The sequence below is a fragment of the Coregonus lavaretus genome (assembly GCF_964263955.1).
Source record: "Coregonus lavaretus genome assembly, chromosome: 25".
NCBI lineage: Eukaryota > Metazoa > Chordata > Actinopteri > Salmoniformes > Salmonidae > Coregonus > Coregonus lavaretus.
The window spans coordinates 43,304,602-43,327,606 of record NC_140012.1 but is presented as its reverse complement, the minus strand read 5'-3'; the positions used below and the strand labels follow the sequence as shown (position 1 = coordinate 43,327,606).

At 42.8% G+C, this 23,005-nt stretch overlaps 1 protein-coding gene across 1 annotated transcript; it reads right to left on the bottom strand.

The window, feature by feature from the left end:
* Positions 1-13,802: 13,802 nt before the first annotated feature.
* LOC311100930 (5-hydroxytryptamine receptor 7-like) lies at positions 13,803-15,650 on the bottom strand (the record flags this gene model as incomplete). The annotated part of the gene is made up of 2 exons (XM_084141908.1): positions 13,803-14,619; positions 15,298-15,650. The coding sequence occupies 2 exons, from the start codon at positions 15,648-15,650 to the stop codon at positions 13,803-13,805; spliced, it is 1,170 nt and encodes a 389-aa protein (XP_083998034.1).
* Between the last annotated feature and the right edge of the window lie 7,355 nt (positions 15,651-23,005).

Here is a 23,005-nt window from a genome sequence, read left to right as displayed (position 1 = left end):
AATTCTAAATAAATCACAGACAGTGTCACCAGCAAAGCACCCCCACACCATCACACCTCCTCCTCCATGCTTTACGGTGGGAACCACACTGTCACGCCCTGGCTCTGGGGACTCTAATATGTTGAGCCAGGGTGTGTATAGTCTATGTGTGTTCTAGGTTTCACTTTCTGGTTTTGTAGATCTATGTTGGCCAGGGTGGCTCCCAATCAGAGACGGCTGTAGCTCGTTGTCTCTGATTGGGAGTCATACTTAGGTAGCCGTTTGGCACTCATTCATTGTGGTTTCTTGTTCGTATTTGGTTTGTGTATGACCATTGACTGTCACGTCATCGTTTTGATCGTGTGATCATTTATTGAATAAATATGTTCGCCTTCAACGCTGCGCCTTGGTCCTCATCTCTGTTCGACGATCGTGACACACACATGTGGAGATCATCCGTTCACCTACTCTACGTCTCACAAAGACACGGCGGTTGGAACCAAAAATCTCAAATTTGGACTCATCAGACCAAAGGACAGATTTCCACCAGTCTAATGTCCATTGCTCGTGTTTCTTGGCCCAAGCAAGTCTCTTCTTATTATTGGTGTCCTTTAGAAGTGGTTTCTTTTGCAGCAATTCGACCATGAAGGCCTGATTCACACGGTCTCCTCTGAACAGTTGATGTTGAGATGTGTCTGTTTTTGGGCTACAATTTCTGAGGCTGGTAACTCTAATAAACTTATCCTCTGCAGCAGAGGTAACTCTGGGTCTTCCATTCCTGTGGCGGTCCTCATGAGAGCCAGTTTCATCATAGCGCTTGATGGTTTTTGCGACTGCACTTGAAGATACGTTCAAAGTTCTTGAAATGTTCCGTATTGACTGACCTTCTTGTCTTAAAGTAATGATGGACTGTCGTTTCTCTTTGATTATTTGAGCTGTTCATGCCATAATATGGACTTGGTATTTTACAAAATAGGGCTATCTTCTGTATACCACCCCTACCTTGTCACAACACAACTGATTGGCACAAACACATTAAGAAGGAAATAAATTCCACAAATGAACTTTAAAGAAGGCACACCTGTTCATTGAAATGCATTCCAGGTGACTACCACATGAAGCTGGTTGAGAGAATGCCAAGAGTGTGAAAATCTGTCATCAAGGCAAAGGGTGGCTATTTGAAGAATCTCAAATATAAAATATATTTTGATTTGTTTAACACTTTTTTGGTTACTACATGATTCCATGTGTGTTATTTAATAGTTTTGATGTCTTCACTATTAATCTACAATGTAAAAAATAGTACAAATAAAGAAAAACCCTGGAATGAGTAGGTGTGTCCAAACGTATAACTGGTACTGTTTATGCAGTGCCTTGCAAAAGTATTCATCCCCCTTGGCGTTTTTCCTATTTTGTTGCATTACAACCTGTAATTTAAATTGATTTTTATTTGGATTTCATGTAATGGACATACACAAAATAGTCCAAATTGGTGAAGTGAAATGAAAAAAATAACTTTTTTTTGTTTGTTTTTTTGTCTTATTTCTTGTTTGTTTCACAATAAAAAATATTTTGCATCTTCAAAGTGGTAGGCATGTTGTGTAAATCAAATGATACAAACCCCCCCAAAATCAATTTTAACTCCAGGTTGTAAGGCAACAAAACTGGAAAAATGCCAAGGGGGGTGAATACTTTCGCAAGCCACTGTATAATGACGTGTATTGATGTGTATATTGATGTGAATATTGATTTGCATATTGATGTGTATAGGGTATAATGATGTATATTGATGTGCATATTGATGTGTATAGGGTTTACTGATATACTGTATATTGATGTGAATATTGATGTGCATATTGATGTGTATAGGGTATAATGATGTATATTGATGTGCATATTGGAAAAAGAAGAGGACCGAGCACGCCCCAATTCTCATCGACGGGGCTGTAGTGGAGCAGGTTGAGAGCTTCAAGTTCCTTGGTGTCCACATCACCAACAAACTAACATGGTCCAAGCACACCAAGACAGTCGTGAAGAGGGCACGGCAAAACCTATTCCCCCTAAGGAGACTGAAAAAATTTGTCATGGGTCCTCAGATCCTCAAAAGGTTCTACAGCTGCACCATCGAGAGCATCCTGACTGGTTGCATCACTGCCTGGTATGGCAACTGCTCTGCATCTAACCACAAGGCACTACAGAGGGTAGTGCGTACGGCCCAGTACATCACTGGGGCCAAGCTTCCTGCCATCCAGGACCCATTTAAGCTTAATATCCTTGTCATCTATCGCCCTCCAGGTTCCCTTGGAGAGTTCATCAATGAGCTTGATGCCTTGATAAGTTCCTTTCCTGAGGATGGCTCACCCCTCACAGTTCTGGGGGATTTCAACCTCCCTACGTCTACATTTGACTCATTTCTCTCTGCCTCCTTCTTTCCACTCCTCTCCTCTTTTGACCTCACCCTCTCACCGTCCCCCCCCCTACTCACAAGGCAGGCAATATGCTTGACCTCATCTTTACTAGATGCTGTTCTTCTACTAATCTCACTGCAACTCCCCTCCATGTCTCTGACCACTACTTTGTATCCTTTTCTCTCTCGCTCTCCTCCAACACTACTCACTCTGCCCCTACACAGATGGTAATGCGTCGTCGTAACCTTCGCTCTCTCTCCCGCTACTCTCTCCTCTTCCATCCTATCATCTCTTCCCTCTGCTCAATCCTTCTCCCTCCAATCTCCTGATTCTGCCTCCTCAACCCTCCTCTCCTCCCTTTCTGCATCCTTTGACTCTATATGTCCCCTATCCTCCCGGCCGGCTCGGTCCTCCCCTCCAGCTCCGTGGCTTGATGACTCATTGCGAGCTCACAGAACAGAGCTCCGGGCAGCTGAGCGGAAATGGAAGAAAACTAGACTCCCTGCGGACCTGGCATCTTTTCACTCCCTCCTCTCTACATTTTCTTCATCTGTTTCTGCTGCTAAGGCCACTTTCTACCACTCTAAATTCCAAGCATCTGCCTCTAACCCTAGGAAGCTCTTTGCCACATTCTCCTCTCTGCTGAATCCTCCCCCCCCCCCTCCCTCTCTGTGGATGACTTCGTCAACCATTTTGAAAAGAAGGTTGACGACATCCGATCCTCGTTTGTTAAGTCAAATGACACTGCTGGTCCTGCTCACACTGCCCTACCCTATGCTTTGACTTCTTTCTCCCCTCTCTCTCCAGATAAAATCTTGCGACTTGTGACGGCAGGCCGCCCAACAACCTGCCCGCTTGACCCTATCCCCTCCTCTCTTCTCCAGACCATCTCCGGTGACCTTCTCCCTTACCTCACCTCGCTGATCAACTCATCCTTGACCGCTGGCTATGTCCCTTCCGTCTTCAAGAGAGCGAGAGTTGCACCCCTTCTCAAAAAACCAACACTCGATCCCTCTGATGTCAACAACTACAGACCAGTATCCCTTCTTTCTTTTCTCTCCAAAACTATTGAGCGTGCCGTCTTTAGCCAACTCTCTTGCTATCTCTCTCAGAATGACCTTCTTGATCCAAACCAGTCAGGTTTCAAGACTGGTCATTCAACTGAGACTGCTCTTCTCTGTGTCACGGAGGCTCTCCGCACTGCTAAAGCTAACTCTCTCTCCTCTGCTCTTGTCCTTCTAGACCTGTCTGCTGCCTTTGATACTGTGAACCATCAGATCCTCCTCTCCACCCTCTCCGAGCTGGGCATCTCCGGCGCGGCTCACTCTTGGATTGCGTCCTACCTGACCGGTCGCTCCTACCAAGTGGCGTGGCGAGAAGCTGTCTCCGCACCATGTGCTCTCACCAATGGTGTCCCCCAGGGCTCAGTTCTAGGCCCTCTCCTATTCTCCCTATACACCAAGTCACTTGGCTCTGTCATATCCTCACATGGCCTCTCCTATCATTGCTACGCTGACGACACACAACTAATCTTCTCCTTTCCCCCTTCTGATAACCAGGTGGCAAATCGCATCTCTGCATGTCTGGCAGACATATCAGTATGGATGACGGATCACCACCTCAAGCTGAACCTTGGCAAGACGGAGCTGCTCTTCCTCCCGGGGAAGGACTGCCTGTTCCATGATCTCGCCATCACGGTTGACAACTCCGTTGTGTCCTCCTCCCAGAGTGCGAAGAGCATTGGCGTGACCCTGGACAACACCCTGTCGTTCTCCGCTAACATCAAGGCTGTGACCCGATCCTGTAGGTTCATGTTCTACAACATTCGGAGAGTACGACCCTGCCTTACACAGGAAGCGGCACAGGTCCTAATCCAGGCACTTGTCATCTCCCGTCTGGATTACTGCAACTCGCTGTTGGCTGGGCTCCCTGCCTGTGCCATTAAACCCCTACAACTCATCCAGAATGCCGCAGCCCGTCTGGTGTTCAACCTTCCCAAGTTCTCTCACGTCACCCTGCTCCTCCGCACACTCCACTGGCTTCCAGTTGAAGCTCGCATCTGCTACAAGACCATGATGCTTGCCTACGGAGCTGTGAGGGAAACGGCACCTCCGTACCTTCAGGCTCTGATCAGTCCCTACACCCAAACGAGGGCATTTCGTTCATCCACCTCTGGCCTGCTGGCTCCCCTACCTCTGCGGAAGCATAGTTCCCGCTCAGCCCAGTCAAAACTGTTCGCTGCTCTGGCACCCCAATGGTGGAACAAGCTCCCTCACGACGCCAGGACAGCGGAGTCACTCACCACCTTCCGGAGACATCTGAAACCCCACCTCTTTAAGGAATACCTGGGATAGGATAAAGTAATCCTTCTACCCCCCCCTTACCCCAACCCAAACCCCAACCCCCCCCCCCCCAAAAAAAAAAAAACATTGTAAAGTGGTGATCCCACTGGCTACAAGGTGAATGCACCTATTTGTAAGTCGCTCTGGATAAGAGCGTCTGCTAAATGACGTAAATGTAAATGTAAATGTATACTAGGCGGTGTCAGAGGAAGGCCCTAAAAATTGTCAAAAACTCCAGCCACCCTAGTCATAGACTGTTCTCTCTGCTACCGCACGGCAAGCGGTACCGGAGCTCCAAGTCTAGGTCCAAGAGGCTTCTAAACAGCTTCTACCCCCAAGCCATAAGACTACTGAACATCAAATCAAATGGCTACCCAGACTATTTGCATTCCCCCTTTTACGCTGCTGCTACTCTCTGTTTATTATCTATGCATAGCCACTTTAATAACTCTACCTACGTGTACATATTACCTCAATTACCTCGACTAACCGGTGCCCCGGCACATTGACTCGGTACCGGTACCCCCTGTATATAGCCTCGCTACTGTTATTTTTACTGCTACTCTTTAATTATTTGTTACTTTTATTTCATATTATTTTATATTGTATTTTTTTGTGTGATTTCTTTTTTTGGTATTCTTTCTTAAAACTGCATTTTTGGTTAAGGGCTTGTAAGTAAGCATTTCACTGTAAGGTCTACACCTGTTGTATTCGGCTCATGTGAGAAATACAATTTGATTTGATTTGATATTGATGTGTATATTGATGTGGATATTGATGTGTATATTGATGTGTATATTGACGTGTATAGGGTATAATGATGTACATTGATGTGTATATTGACGTGTATATTGATGTGTATAGGGTATATTGATGTATATTGATGTGTTTAGGGTAAAATGATGTGTATAGTGTATATTGATGTATATAGGGTATAATGATGTGTATTGATGTATATTGATGTGTATAGTATATATTAATTTGTATAGGGTATATTGATGTGTATTGATGTATATTGATGTGTATTGATGTGTATTGATGTGTATTGATGTATATTGATGTATATTGATGTGTATTGATGTGTATTGATGTATATTGATGTGTATTGATGTATATTGATGTGTATAGTGTGAAAGAGACCTTGGTCTCAGCATGACTCCATGTCAAAATAACCCACTGGGCACAGACGTTAATGCAACGTCTATTCCACTTTGGTTCAACATGGAAACAATGTTGATTCAACCATTGTGTGCCCAGTGGGAAAGGTTAAATACATTTTTTAAAATTCAAATGTTGTATATATTATTGCTAGTTTTCCCACAATGTGATGATTTCTATCTAAATGTGTTTTTAAAGGCCCAGTGCAGTCAAACATTTGATTTTCCTGTGTTTTATATATATTTCCACACAATGAAGTTGCAATAATACTGTGAAAATTATGATAATGCCCTTTTAGTGTAAGAGCTGTTTGAAAAGACCGCCTGAAATTTCAGCCTGTTTTGGTGGGATGGAGTTCTGGCCTGCCTTGTGACATCACCAGGTGGTAAATTAGTTAATAGACCAATAAGAAAGAGTTCCAAACCTCTCTCTGCCAATAACAGCTAGTTTTCAGTTTTCCCCTCCCCACTCAGACCACTCCCAGACAATCTAGCTAAATTCTTTCTTGAGAAATTGCTCTTTGTTAAGAAGCTATTTTTGTTTCTTTTTGACCGTTTTTAATTAAAAACAATCACAGTAAGGTACATAATTGTTACCCAGAAATGATTTGATATTGAGATAAAAAATGTCTGCATTAGACCTTTAAACCAGTTAAATGTAACTAAATGTAATCTAAAATGTAATCTACGTAATTCCCAAAGGTAACTATTTATCATGAGATGGCCATAAACAATAACTGGTAACGCTACATACTCAAAGAAAGGTTCAAATCTCACCTTTCTGGTAATAGTTATAAATTGCTGAGGTGTACTCACTTTTGAGGACACAAGCTCAAATACATGGTACAATTACGATAAAAATATGAAATATTTTATATGATGTAGGCTACTTCCTATTCAACAAAACTGTATGAATAACGCTTGAAATGACTTGTATGCTTTCTAAATATAGCATAATCAATTTATAAAACGATTAACTATAATATTTCACCTTCCTTATAACTGTAAAATACAAATGTGCATGTTTTAGAAAATGTGCATATTATCTAAAAGTCTCTTTTGATCTAAACGTCTGCCCCATCGTTGTGAACGTCTCACAGCTTGGCTTCCTGAACTCGTTAGGAACTCGCCTTTCATCTCATATTAATCTTGTCCATCTATGACAAACAGAAAGTGTTTTTTTTTGTTTAAAATCTGTTGATTATTTTTGAATACTGGCTACAAATCGATCTCTGAATGTGCTACAGCGACGAAACCGCTCTCTCCTGCTGCTCTACGATGTCAGGATTGTTAGTGGCTGTGATTTAGGGTTTCGCCAGGAGTTGATGGACAGTCGGAAGAGCAAATGAAATGGTAGGAGGGACATCTCAGCTTCAAGTCATACTCATGTGTCCGTGAGAATCAGGGCTGCAGCTCATTGTAATTTTGATATATGGTGTCCACAGATCGATTTATAAGCGAAAATGTTGGCTGGAACTGGTACCAGAACCACGCAGGTCCCCAAAACAGGGAACTTTACATCTAAGAGTTAACTCAAGAGGGCTCTATTCAATCTTTATTGCGGAAGTTCAACGTTACAGGGTGATTGAAATGTAATGGCAATGTTCCCGCATTAGTGGAGACTGCACTGCTGCATATCTTTCAAATATCTCTTAACGAATACATTTGAAAAATCTTTGAGAAGAAACAGCAAAAAGATCTCTACTAGAAGAGGTGGAACTGTAAAACAACAGCAGCCGTATATCTGCTAGTTTGATAACTTGATCATGTGAGGTCATGTGACAGAAATAAACACTGTTGCGCTGAACATACAGCTCAAAAACAACAAAACATTTGGATTTGATTTCTTTAAGCTTTTATTTTACCAGGCAGGTCAATTATGAACAAATTCTTATTTACAATGACGGCCTGGCAAGAACAAATGAATAGGCCTAAATTTAATAGGCCAGAAAATGTAATAGTCCTAATCATCATTGAGCCACCATTTTCCTTCTGGCTCCATTGCTATGATCTGCGCTGAGAGAAGGGCTCTTAGAGTTGGCTTATTTCTTTCACATAAGGCCTGTTAAGGGGATTGCTTTAACTAAATATGAATATATGAACACAGAGATGCGTCATGCCCATTGAAACATAAGGGCACGTGCCTCCTCATAGTATTTTCGTTATAGCTTAAAGATACTGTGTGTGATATAGCTGTTATAGATGATAGATGTGATATGTGCCCATAGCTTTTTACATTCAAATAAACTCACAGAGAATAGAGATGGCAAATCCAATACTTTTTTTCACGGTTGGATAAATATACTTTGTTTCCTTTAGTGTCATGGCCATCATAAATGGGTGACTACGTGGGTGACTTTGGCTACAGAAATAGAACGTCACCCTAATCCCTCCTGTCCTCCTTCAGCTGTCTTTTGACTCATAATAAGACATTAAGATGACTTTGTGACGTATGATTCAGTGGTGTTGTGACTGCCTAAACACCTACGCTTTCCTATCCTTCACTGGGCATTGGTTTAAGTGTGATCGAACAAATGACTGAGCCGATACTCAACCTTTTCCCTTTGTTTCGCTTAACAATTACAACCCATCACACAACCAGGTACTGCCATACAGAGCAATTTAACTGAGAGAATACTGACATTATAATCAGGAAAATTAAAAACACAAATTGTGACTTAACTGTAAACATATGGAAAAAACCCGATTCATAACACTATCTAAATTAAACAATGTTATCACCATTCTATAAAAATCAAGAAAGCTTCCCAGAATACCCTCAGATGCTATTTACAATCTTTTTACCATGACTATCAAAATCATGCAGAGGATAATATTTACATTTTGAGTCTTCATACCATGACTATCAAAATCATGCAATTCTGTTTAATCCTTGATGATGTCACTCTCATTAAAAAAGTAAATAATGATTTGTCAATCACATTTATACATACTGAACCAGTCAACAGTTTGGACACACCTACTAATTCAAGGGTTTTTCTTTATTTTTTACTATTTTCTACATTGTACAATAATAGTGAAGACATCAAAACTATGAAATAACACATATGGAATCATGTAGTAACCAAAACAAAAAAAAGTGTTAAACAAATCAAAATATATTTTAGATTTTTGATTCTTCAAAGGACCCACCCTTTGACTTGATGACAGCTTTGCACACTCTTGGCATTCTCTCAACCAGATTCACCTGGAATGCTTTTCCAACAGTCTTGAAGGAGTTCCCACATACAGTGGGAGAAAAAAAGTATTTAGTCAGCCACCAATTGTGCAAGTTCTCCCACTTAAAAAGATGAGAGAGGCCTGTAATTTTCATCATAGGTACATGTCAACTATGACAGACAAATTGAGATTTTTTTTCTCCAGAAAATCACATTGTAGGGTTTTTTATGAATTTATTTGCAGATTATGGTGGAAAATAAGTATTTGGTCACCTACAAACAAGCAAGATTTCTGGCTCTCACAGACCTGTAACTTCTTCTTTAAGAGGCTCCTCTGTCCTCCACTCGTTACCTGTATTAATGGCACCTGTTTGAACTTGTTATCAGTATAAAAGACACCTGTCCACAACCTCAAACAGTCACACTCCAAACTCCACTATGGCCAAGACCAAAGAGCTGTCAAAGGACACCAGAAACAAAATTGTAGACCTGCACCAGGCTGGGAAGACTGAATCTGCAATAGGTAAGCAGCTTGGTTTGAAGAAATCAACTGTGGGAGCAATTATTAGGAAATGGAAGACATACAAGACCACTGATAATCTCCCTCGATCTGGGGCTCCACGCAAGATCTCACCCCGTGGGGTCAAAATTATCACAAGAACGGTGAGCAAAAATCCCAGAACCACACGGGGGGACCTAGTGAATGACCTTAGGAGAGCTGGGACCAAAGTAACAAAGCCTACCATCAGTAACACACTACGCCGCCAGGGACTCAAATCCTGCAGTGCCAGACGTGTCCCCCTGCTTAAGCCAGTACATGTCCAGGCCCGTCTGAAGTTTGCTAGAGTGCATTTGGATGATCCAGAAGAGGATTGGGAGAATGTCATATGGTCAGATGAAACCAAAATATAACTTTTTGGTAAAAACTCAACTCGTCGTGTTTGGAGGACAAAGAATGCTGAGTTGCATCCAAAGAACACCATACCTACTGTGAAGCATGGGGGTGGAAACATCATGCTTTGGGGCTGTTTTTCTGCAAAGGGACCAGGACGACTGATCCGTGTAAAGGAAAGAATGAATGGGGCCATGTATCGTGAGATTTTGAGTGAAAACCTCCTTCCATCAGCAAGGGCATTGAAGATGAAACGTGGCTGGGTCTTTCAGCATGACAATGATCCCAAACACACCGCCCGGGCAACGAAGGAGTGGCTTCGTAAGAAGCATTTCAAGGTCCTGGAGTGGCCTAGCCAGTCTCCAGATCTCAACCCCATAGAAAATCTTTGGAGGGAGTTGAAAGTCTGTGTTGCCCAGCGACAGCCCCAAAACATCACTGCTCTAGAGGAGATCTGCATGGAGGAATGGGCCAAAATACCAGCAACAGTGTGTGAAAACCTTGTGAAGACTTACAGAAAACGTTTGACCTGTGTCATTGCCAACAAAGGGTATATAACAAAGTATTGAGAAACTTTTGTTATTGACCAAATACTTATTTTCCACCATAATTTGCAAATAAATTCATAAAAAATCCTACAATGTGATTTTCTGGATTTTTTTTCCTCATTTTGTCTGTCATAGTTGACGTGTACCTATGATGAAAATTACAGGCCTCTCTCATCTTTTTAAGTGGGAGAACTTGCACAATTGGTGGCTGACTAAATACTTTTTTTCCCCACTGTATGCTGAGCACTTGTTGGCTGCTTTTCCTTCACTCTGCGGTCCAACTCATCCCAAACCATCTCAATTGGGCTGTGGTCGGGTTATTTTGGAGGCCGGGTCATCTGATGCAGCACTCCATCACTCTCCTTCTTGGTCAAATAGCCCTTACACAGCCTGGAGGTGTGTTGGGTCATTGTCCTGTTGAAAAACAAATGATAGTCCCACTAAGCGCAAACCAGATGGAATGGCGTATCACTGCAGAATGCTGTGGTAGCCATGCTGGTTAAGTGTGCCTTGAATTCTAAATTAATCACTGACAGTGTCACCTGCAAAGCACCCCCACACCATCACACCTCCTCCTCCATGCTTCACGGTGAAAACCACACATGCAGAGATCATCCGTTCACCTACTCTGCGTCTCACAAAGACACGGCGTTTGGAACCAAACATTACATTTACATTTTACATTTTAGTCATTTAGCAGACGCTCTTATCCAGAGCAACTTACAGTTAGTGAATGCATACATGTTTTTTTGTTTGTTTTATTAATATATAATTTTTTCATACTGGCCCCCCGTGGGAAACGAACCCACATCCCTGCCGGCCAAACCCTCCCCTATCTTGGACGACGCTGGACCAATTGTGCACCGCCCATGGGTCTCCCAGTCGCGGCCGGCTGCGACAGAGCCTGGACTCGAACCAGGATCTCTAGTGGCACTGCTAGCACTGCGATGCAGTGCCTTAGACCACTGCGCCACTCGGGAGTCAAACATCTCACATTTGGACTCATCAGACCAAAGGACAGATTTCCACCGGTCTAATGTCCATTGCTCGTGTTTCTTGGCCCAAGCAAGTCTCTTCTTCTTATTGGTGTCCATTAGTAATGGTTTCTTTGCAGCAATTCGACCATGAAGGCCTGATTCACACAGTCTCCTCTGAAAAGTTGATGTTGAGATGTGTCTGTTACTTGAACTTTGTGAAGCATTTATTTGGGATGCAATTTCTGAGGCTGGTAACTCTAATGAACTTATCCTCTGCAGCAGAGGTAACTCTGGTTCTTCCTTTCCTGTGGCGGTCCTCATGAGTGCCAGTTTCATCATAGCGCTTGATGGTTTTTGCGACTGCACTTGAAGATACGTTCAAAGTTCTTGAAATGTTCCATATTGACTGACCTTCATGTCTTAAAGTAATGATGGACTGTCGTTTCTCTTTGCTTATTTGAGCTGTTCTTGCTATAATATGGACTTGGTCTTTTACCAAATAGAGCTATCTTCTGTATACCCCCCTACCTTGTCACAACACAACTGATAGGCTCAAACGCATTAAGAAGGAAATAAATTCCACAAATTAACTGTTAACAAGGCACACCTGTTAATTGAAATGCATTCCAGGTGACTACCTCATGAAGCTGGTTGAGAGAATGCCAAGAGTGTGCAAAGCTATCATCAAGGCAAAGGGTAGCTATTTGAAGAATCTTAAATATAAAATATATTTTGATTTGTTTAATACTTTTTTGGTTACTACATGATTCCATATGTGTTATTTCATAGTTTTGATATCTTCACTATTATTCTACAATGTAGAAAATAGTAAAAATAAAGAAAAACCCTGGAATGAGTAGTTGTGTCCAAACTTTTGACTGGTACTATATGTATATGCTATGCTACCATTCAACAAACATACATTCAACATAAATTAACAGACATTTGAAAAATAATATTTATACAAATGAAAGGGCATACTCCCAGTAAGTAAAATGGCAGGTGTAGGTTGTTTTGTCCATTGGTCATGAGTCATATCCAACATGTTACAATGAAACATTTGCATTTAGAGACTGCATTAACTGTAATTGAAAAGATGTTGTCTGAAGGTCAAACACATAACCACGGAACAACGTCAACCCATCATGGTTGATTTTTTGACAAAGCCACAACATTGTTGCTGTGAAGTACATAAAATGCTCAAATAGGGTTTGTCTGCATTTACTTTGTTTACAAACATTGGAGTGAAACATGCTTATATTTTAGTTCTGATGGGGTACTACAGTTAAACTAAGCTCATGAGTTGAACTAAGCTCATGGTGATCTTAGGCTTGTGTGCGGCTGCTCGGCCATTTCATGAAGCTCCCGACGAACAGTTCTTGTGCTGATGACGTTGCTTCCAGAGGCAGTTTGGAACTCTTTAGTGAGTGTTGCAACTGAGGACAGACAATTTTTACGCGCTACGCGCTTCAGCACTCGGCGTCCCCGTTCTGTGAGCTTGTGTGGCCTACCACTTCGCGGCTGAGCCGTTGTTGCTCCTAGACTTTTCCACTTCACAATAACAGCACTTACAGTTGACCGGGGCAGCTCTAGCAGGGCAGAAATTTAACAAACTGACTTGTTGGAAAGGTGGCATCCTATGACGGTGCCACGTTGAAAGTCACTGAGCTCTTCAGTACGGGCCATTCTACTGCCAATGTTTATCTATGTAGATTGCATGGCTGTGTGCTCGATTTTATACACCTGTCAGAAACGGGTGTGGCTGAAATAGCTGAATTCACTCATTTGAAAGGGGTGTCCACATACTTTTGTATATATAGTGTATCATACATTTAAAAGTCCAAAGATGGATGGAGCCAAAGCAGATTGCTAACCATCATTCATTGTTCTGAGGCGTCATGTTTGTGCAACCATAACACAACTGGAAAATACAAACATACCATAGTTGATTTTTGAAAGAGTCACATCATTGTTGCAGTGACGTACAGAAAAGGTTCTGTTCCATGCAACAGCTAAACATCATTGATTGTTGTGAGGCATCGTGTTTGTGCAACCATAGCACAACTGGAAAATGCCCAGGGGAAGAACCGTAAGGTCACGGACACAAAGCCAGTGTCCATGGACTCACATTCAGATGGAAGGATAGCTTCTTAGTTGTTTCATAATCAGACCTCTCCAATATGGGACTGTGTCTGGACATGGACGATCTTGAGCAGAGGACCAGGCAGGCCTAAGACTTTCTCACTGAGAGAACGTAGTCTACTCTAGCGCTCAGTGTGGCAGCTCCCACAATACCACAACAATAACGCCATCGCCACATTTAGATAACAGAGTGAGTCTTTTCTACCAGTTTGAGGGCCTGGTGCATCCCGGCGGCAGACAGCCTGCGGTTGATGTTACGGTAGCGGCAACGCAGCAGGTTGCTGTAGGTGGTCCTCAGGTCCCTGTTGAAGAAGGCGTAGATAAACGGGTTGAGGAGGGAGTTGGCGTAGCCCAGCCACAGCAGGGTCCTCTCCACCCACAAGGGCACACAGCTAGGGCAGTCCACCCTGCAGATGAAGGGTCTGGCCGTAGAGAGCAGGAAGAATGGCATCCAGCAGACGCTGAAGGCCCCTACCACGATCCCCAGGGTGGCCGCTGCCTTCTGCTCCCGCTTGAAGATGGACATGTTCCTCCGGTTGCTCCTCATGAGGCGCGAGAATCGCGTGCACTCCTCCACCTCCCTGTGGAGCCTCAGGGCGGCCGACACACAGTCCACGCTCTCCTCCTCCTCCTCCTCCTCCTGCTCCTCCATGGCCTCCTCCTCTCCCCCCCGCGCCTCCTCCTCCTCCCCGACCCGCGGGAAGCCCGTGATGGTGTGTTTGGCGGCGCTGAGCTTGGCGGCGCGGTAGATGCGGTAGTACATAATGAGCATGACGGACACGGGGATGTAGAACGCCACCGAGGTGGAGTAGATGGTGTAACCAAAGTCCTGGCTGATCAGACACACCTTGTTGTCGTTGACGTTCTGGGCCCAGCCGAAGAGGGGGGGCAGGGTGATGGAGGCGGAGAGGAGCCACACGGACACCACCATCTTGGCCATGCAACAGCCATTCTGCCTCACAGGATAGGTCAGAGGTTTGGTTATGCCCAGGTACCTCAGAACGAACAACAAAAAAGCATATCATTAATTAGCTGCTAAACATAAGCTGTTTATACATTCAGAACATACTACTGTACATACATTGCATGAACAGCAAACAACTTCCAACAGAAAACAAACACTGGGGAGTTATTCACCCCCAAAATAACTATTAGCAATTATAATAAGACACTGTATAACAATATTATTATAACGTAGCCTGCTACTAGGGCTAAGCTATACTATCTTTTCAAAGGAGAATGGAATTCCGAACTCCTTAAGTGTTTTGTTATGTTTTATGACAGGGTAGAAGCAGAAGCAGAGAGACAGTAGAGGGACCGGCAAAAATGCTTATTGGCTCATGCGGGGGATCGAACTGCAGGGGGTAAACATATGGTTTTGGAGGCAAGCGTGTTACCCACTTAATTCACTATGAAAATATCGATGTTAATTTGTTTATTTATTCTTTATTTTATTTAGTAGCCTACACCAATTGGTGCCGAGCCCGTATGGGTTTATAAGACACGATTACATCAAGTACCTGTGCACAAAACACTAAACAGAAATGTAGGACTCAATTTAACAATTAAATGCATAATTAACAATCATAACAAAACGGCTTTCACCTTGTCACACTACACAAACAATACACGTGTCCTTCTATGTAGGTAAAAGGCGTTGGAATTACACTTACCTGTCTATGCTAATTACGCACAACGTCATTATGGATGCAGTGCAACACATCACGTCCATGGCGATAAAAACATTGCAGAAGACTTGGCCAAAAACCCATTGCCCCCCAATAAGGTCCGTTATACTGACAAACGGCATAACTGCCAGCGCGATTGAAAGGTCGGCAACCGCCAGAGACACGATCAGATAGTTGGACGGCTGCCGCAACTTCTTCACAAAGCACACCGAAATCACCACCAGCAAGTTCCCGCAGATAGTTAACAGCGTGAGCATGGTGAGTAACCCTCCAATAAATACCTTCTCCATCTTGTCGTAGTTCAGAATTTGCTCACCACACCGAGTGCCATTCTCCATCAGCAGAGTTGAAGACCGCGAAGTGGCGGAGAATGCCTCCGTCGCCTCTTGCGCAATCTTCAGCAAGTGTGCAACGAGCGCCTCCGAAATCATGTTTGTTGCGCCGGGCTCTTTCGCTCTCTCCATCACGTAAGATTTCATGTTGCTGTTGTTGAAAGTTCTATCTGCATTCACGACCATGCTGGTTGGTTTTTATGCATGAACTTACAACCCCGTAAAATGACATAGCCTATAGGCCTACGCACAGATGTGCATGTGTGATGTAAATGACTCATCTGCATCGTCCGCCCAGAGCGCACATTCATAAATGTCAGAAACACGCAAATTGCTCTATTTTGAGGACATTATTCATAACGCAAGCCGCAAGTATGTATCAAAAACGACCTTAATTAAAATGTTTCTCTGCGAACATCTCGCACCTCTGGACGCGCCACCGAGAAATAACAGCTCCCGAGGGCATGTCATTGCCTAACTGATTGACAAGTGACGTCAGGAACACCTAGAATATTGGAGTCATACCAAATGTATTTCTGATTTATTCAAGACATTAAATAAGCATGTCATTATCTGAATAGCCAACCAATCCAATGCGACCATGAACAATAACGGATGGGGAACGGTATCCAAATACCTTCGTTGGCAACTAAATCAGCTGTAATAGATTTACAGAGTAGGTCGAATAATTGTAGGCGACAAAATGGCCACAATAGCATCATTTGAGATAAAAATTAAAAATTAAAAAAAGAAATGCATATATATTGTAGTAAACATTATTGGAGCAGGTAGCTAGCAGGAGAACGCTGGTGTCAGAAAGTGGGATGGAGCCGGTGATTGGATGGAGCCGGTGATGGCCGGAGCCGGTGATGGGCTTGGAGCCGGTGATGGGCATGGTGTCTACATGTGAGGGACTTGGTATAGAGAGGGTGGGGACAGCTCACCTGAAGGAAGGAAGGCGGTAATGTAGCGACTTTAACTCAACACCTAGCGACCTTGTCAACAGGTTCGGACCTCTTGTCGTAACGGTTAAGATGTTGGCTTGACAGTCGCTCGACCCAGGTTCGAGTCCCAGTCAGAGTTGCCCCCCCCCCCCCGCCCCCCGAATTCGTTTCAATAGATCAATAGTTAGGCATATGTAATGGCAGCGGCAGTAGCCTCGAGGTCACCAGCTTCAATATACTACATACTGCTGTTGTGCCCTTGAGCAAGGCACTTGACCCCTAAGGGCTCCAGTGGCACAGCCCCTGTGCTGCTCCCAGGCTGTGGTCTATGTGTGTGTGTCAACTTGGGTACTGGAACAGTGAAAATGAATAATACCATGCAAATGTACCAATAAATCAAGTATGTTATTGTAATCTTATCGACACCTGTTCCCGGGATCACAGCTAAGTATGTCATGGTGCCGTCATGTATTGAAGTGGGTGTATCTGTCCTGTATTATTCATGACTAAAGGCACCAGGGCCCAGTCTTTTCAAAACCTTTTCAATCTGGTTCAGAATTATGTAATCCTCTTTTTTGCCTTCCAGGATCAGATCGATCTGGCTGTTTTTCAGCCTTTTTTTTCCAGAAAATAATTAGATACCACAATATGAAGATGACAGAATCTGGATTGTCAGTGCTTTGAACGGGCCTCGCCATCTACTGGACAGGTTGTGGTATTACTTCTACCCGGTCGTATGGAAACAGAGATGAGGGAACTACATGAATAAAGATGCCTTGATTAAAAACAATAGAGCCTGTATATCACTTAGAAGTCAGTAGATGCATTTATTTGAAACTTCTAAATATAACAAATCAAATCAAGTCACGTTTTATTGGTCTTGTACACATATTTTGCAGATGTTATCGCAGGTGAAGCAAAATGCTTATGTTTCTAGCTCAAACAGTGGAGAAATACCGAACAAAACACACACATCTTTGGTTACTATGGTGGCATTATTTATATGCTCTGTTTTGAAACCATTGGACTCAGTATTCCACTCAGCGATACGTTTTATCACTGGGACGGTTTTAGGACTCATCATTGTATTCTGTACAAAATGTGGGAAGGACCTCTGCAGACTTGCAGAAACTTCCTCTGTACATAACTTCATTGATTACATTTAGACTTACACATTACCAAACCCTTCTCAGGGATGGTTAACTCTGGGAGACCCCTTTGGTCTCCACAGAATTTGGATAATCTGCTTTTAGTTTTCTTTGCCCCTTATGTCTGGAACAATTATGCAGAATTCCTTGCCGTTAGATATTCTGGTGCCTTTCAGGCATTTTTAAATGATTAATTGGACACTTTTATGTTACAGAATCCGATTGCTTTTCTTAAACATGTTTAATGTTGTGTATTGTATTGTGTTTTATTATAGTGTGTTTTATTTGTAATGTATACGGAGGGCTGTTGTGTTTTATTTTATATAATTTGTGTTACATTTTTTCTCTCCACATTTTGTTACGTTACAGCCTTATTCTAAAATGGATTAAATCGTTTTTTCCCCCCCTCATCCATCTACACACAATACCCCATAATGACAAAGCAAAAACAGGTTTTTAGATTTTTTTGCAAATGTATTAAAAATAAAAAACGGAAAATCACATTTACATAAGTATTCAGACACTTTACTCAGTACCTTGTTGAAGCACCTTTGGCAGCGATTGCAGCCTCGCGTCTTCTTGGGTATGACACTACAAGCTTGGCACACCTGTATTTGGGGAGTTTCTCCCATTCTTCTCTGCAGATCCTCTCAAGTTCTGTCAGGTTGGATGGGGAGTGTTGCTGCACAGCTATTTTCAGGTCTCTCCAGAGATATTTGATCGGGTGGAAGTCCGGGCTCTGCCTGGGCCACTCAAGGACATTCAGAGACTTGTCCCGAAGAATGATGGAGGCCACTGTGTTCTTGGGGACCTTCAATGCTGCAGACATTTTTTGGTACCTTTCCCCAGATCTGTGCCTCAACACAATCCTGTCTCGGACCTCTACGGACAATTCCTTCGACCTCATGGCTTGGTCTTTTCTCTGACATGCACTGTCAACTGTGGGACCTTATATAGACAGGTGTGTGCCTTTCCAAATCATGTCCAATCAATTGAATTTACCACAGGTGGACTCCAATCAAGTTGTAGAAACATCTCAAGGATGATCAATGGAAATAGGATGCATCTGTGCTCAATTTCGAGTCTCATAGCAAAGGGTCTGAATACTTATGTAAATAAGGTAGTTCTGTTGTTTATTTTTCATAAATGAGCCCAACATGACTAAAAATCTGTTTTCGATTTGTCATTATGGGTTGTTGTGTGTAGATTGTTGAGGACATTTTTTGAATTTAATCCATTTTAGAATAAGGCTGTAACGTAACAAAATGTGGAAAAAAAGTCAAGGGGTCTGAATACTTTCCGAATTTACTGTATATACACTATTTTCAGAGGAAACCTGGAACATCTCCCAGTCTGTCATATCAAAACAATCTTGAAACATAGATTCCGATTGGTCATACCAACTACTGACCACATGCCTATACTGCAGTCAGTTTAACATAATGAACCTTTGGATTGTAGTGACATTTACATGTCTTGGTTGTAGTGCCTGTCTAAATCCACCCTGAAGCCACCATTCTAGTGGGATCAAGTCTTGATCATCAATATAATCCTGATTTTCGGCATCACAACTATCGTAATCACTACCTTTGAGTTTTGAAAAACGCAAAAACAACATTGGATTACCAAATCCTTATCCCTATCCAGAGGATCAGAATCTTATTTTTTCCGTTTTGAAAACCCCAATTCTAACATTTAAGCCGATCTGATTGCCTAAATCTGATCAGATAACTTTAGATACACTGGGCCCTGGGCATCCGGTCAGTGTTAAGTCAAATCGGCCAATTTCTCACAATACCGAAGATCAGGGAAATATGTAGAGGCCTTTTTTTGTTGTTGTCACTTTTCAATAATTTTCCTTGAGAAGCACAAAACTATGAATCAGGGGTTTATCATCAGATATAAGCAATGTGACTATGGACCATTGAGCAGAATACTTTTTGTACAGAATGTTACAATAGCACCACCGTGTGGCCTTATTGGGTACTGTATTTGTCCTCGTGGCAAAGCAGTGACTAACTTCAGTCTTTAGCTCAACGTCTTTTGAAGACTGATGATTAGACTCAAGCGAACCATCATCTTCAATTGTAATACACTGTAATCACTCCTGCCGTGTTGGCTGGGACTGCAGAGCAGAGCATCTTCCCAAATAAGATGACAAGTTAACGCTATATCAGCTGTTAACATTGTTACATTGGACCTTTTCACATTGTTACAAGTGTTACATAGGACCTTGATATGGCAACTTTCACGAGCTTGAACAGTAGGCTAAAGAGCTGTTGACACATTACGAGTTTTTAATAGAGAAAATATCCACACATAATAATTGTACTGTATATAATTGTAATGTTATTCTCATGTGAGCAATTGGAATACTAAATGGCCTGTCAAATGTTATAGCATGTTTCAAATAAAAAAATGTAACATTTGCTTTTAATTATACACTGAACCAAAATATAAACGCAACATGTAAAGTGCTGGTCCCATGTTTCATGAGCTGAACTAAAAGATCCCAGACATTTTTCAAACGCACAAAAACATTATTTCTCTCAAATTTTGCACACAAATTTGTTTACATCCCTGTTAGTGAGCATTTTATCCTTTGTCAAGATAATCCATCCACCTGACAGGTGTGGCATATCAAGAAGCTGATTAAACAGCATGATCATTACATAGGTGCACCTTGTTCTTGGGACAATAAAAGGCCACTCTAAAATGTGCAGTTTTGTCACACAATACAATGCCACAGATGTCTCAAGTTTTGAAGGAGTGTGCAATTGGCATGCTGACTACAGGAATGTCCACCAGAGCTGTTGCCAGATAATTGTATGTTCATTTATCTACCATAAGCCGCCTCCAACGTCGTTTTAGAGAATTTGGCAGTACGTCCAACCTGCCTCACAACCGCAGACCACGTATAACCACACCAGCCAAGGACCTCCACATCCAGCTTCTTCACCTGCGGGATCGTCTGAGACCAGCCACCCGGACAACTGATGAAACTGTGGGTTTGCACAACCAAATAATTTCTGCACAAACTGTCAGAAACCGTCTCAGGGAAGCTCATCTACATGCTCGTCATCCTCACCAGGGTCTTGACATGACTGCAGTTCTGCGTCGTAACCGACTTCAGTGGGCAAATGCTCACCTTCGATCGTCACTGGCATGCTGGAGAAGTATGCTCTTCACAGATGAATCCCAGTTTCAACTGTACCAGGCAGATGGCAGATGGCGTCGTGTGGGCGAGCGGTTTGCTGATGTCAACGTTGTGAACAGTGTGCCCCATGGTGGCGGTGGGGTTATATGCTATGGGCAGGCATAAGCTACGGACAATGACGAACACAATTGCATTTTATCGATGGCAATTTGAATGCACAGAGATACCGTGAAGAGATCCTGAGGCTCATTGTCGTGCCATTCATCCGCCGCATGATAATGCATGGCCCCATGTCGCAAGGATCTGTACACAATTCCTGGGAGCTGAAAATGTCCCAGTTCTCCCATGGCCTGCATACTCACCAGACATGTCACCCATTGAGCATGTTTGGGATGCTCCGGATCGACGTGTACGACATAGTGTTCCAGTTCCCGCCAATATCCAGCAGCTTCGCACAGCCATTGAAGAGGAGTGGGACAACATTCCACAGGCCACAATCAACAGCCTGATCAACTCTATGCGAAGGAGATGTCTCACTGCATGAGGCAAATGACGGTCACACCAGATACTGACTGGTTTTCTGATCCACGCCCCTACCTTTTTTATTTAGGGTACTGTATCTGTGACCAACAGACGCATATCTGTATTACCAGTCTTGTGAAATCCATAGATTAGGGCCTAATGAATTTACTTCCTCATATGAACTGTAACTCAGTAAAATCTTTGAAATTGTTGCATGTTGCGTTTATATTTTTGTTCAGTATAGTTTATAGGCCAAACCGTTCAGAGGTTTTCATGAGAAGACTGATTTTCGGGATGTCTCATGGTCTGACAAACACCGCTGTAGCTCAGCCACCTTTCACTGGAGGATGTGGTGGATTGAGACGTAGCCCGCTCAGCCACCTTCCACTGGAGGATGTGGTGGATTGAGACGCAGCCCTTGCAAAAAAACAGATATCTCTAGTTTAAACTGACGGATTTTGATGGGGATTATTTTATTATGTTAATTAGATTGACCCACGGGTGCGTCAATAGACTCTTAAGGATGAACACGCTTAAATTACGAGAGTACACAGTCCTTGTGAGGACTTTCCATGTATTGGTCTTTCAAACACATGGAAACCATGTTTGATTTATTTGATACCATTCCTCTAATTCCGCTCCAGCCATTACCATGAGCCCGTCCTCCCCAATTAAGGTGCAACCAGCCTCCTGTAGTAGGTAATTCCCCATGCTTCGACTACTCAGCCCCGGGCCGCCATCCCACTTCTGACACCAATGTAGCAAACGGCGGAGCAGGGAACAAAGCGAACCTGGGTCGCTGGCGTGAAAGGCCAACACCCTACGCATCACGTCAATAGGGTTAACCGACTTGGTGGGAATTGTGACGTGGCTCATATAGCGAGGATCGCTACAATACAAACATTTAAATAAATAAACAAACAACTGATTGAAATACTAAATGAACGCTACTTAAAAATACATCGCTTAATTACTGTGTAGTTAAATTATCTCACAAACTAGGGCATAGAGAGGTTTTGGACTGGAACAGCTTCACTCATGAACCCGAGTAGCCTTAGTTTTTATTATTTACACAAGTGTATGAACAACAGGTAGGCCTGCAAGGCTATTCCACTATTCTGAATATTTGACTGTACTGTCTGTGTTCACAGTAGGACTACAGCAAAACAATCCACTATAACCCATACACAAAAAAAATGTATGCACGCATGACTGTAAGTCGCTTTGGATAAAAGCGTCTGCTAAATGGCATATTATATTTATTATTATAACCGGGCCTAATTATACATAGATATTCTGACAATCATATCAACCTCACACCACACCAGTGTACCCAGACCATTACTGACAAATACAAATAAAATAAAATGTCATGAACAATCCGAACACTGTTTGACCTGGTGGTATAGTTTCAGTGCCAGAACAAAACAAGATAATGTCCCAACACCCAAAGATGCACGCAGACAGTTTCGTCGTGATGTAGGCTACAAAGTAGCAACAACCCACCCTTCAACTCTGACCCACTGACACATGCACAGGTGAAAACAAAGCTTCATGCTCCACCTGTGAAAAGGTTAGGGTGGGGAAAAA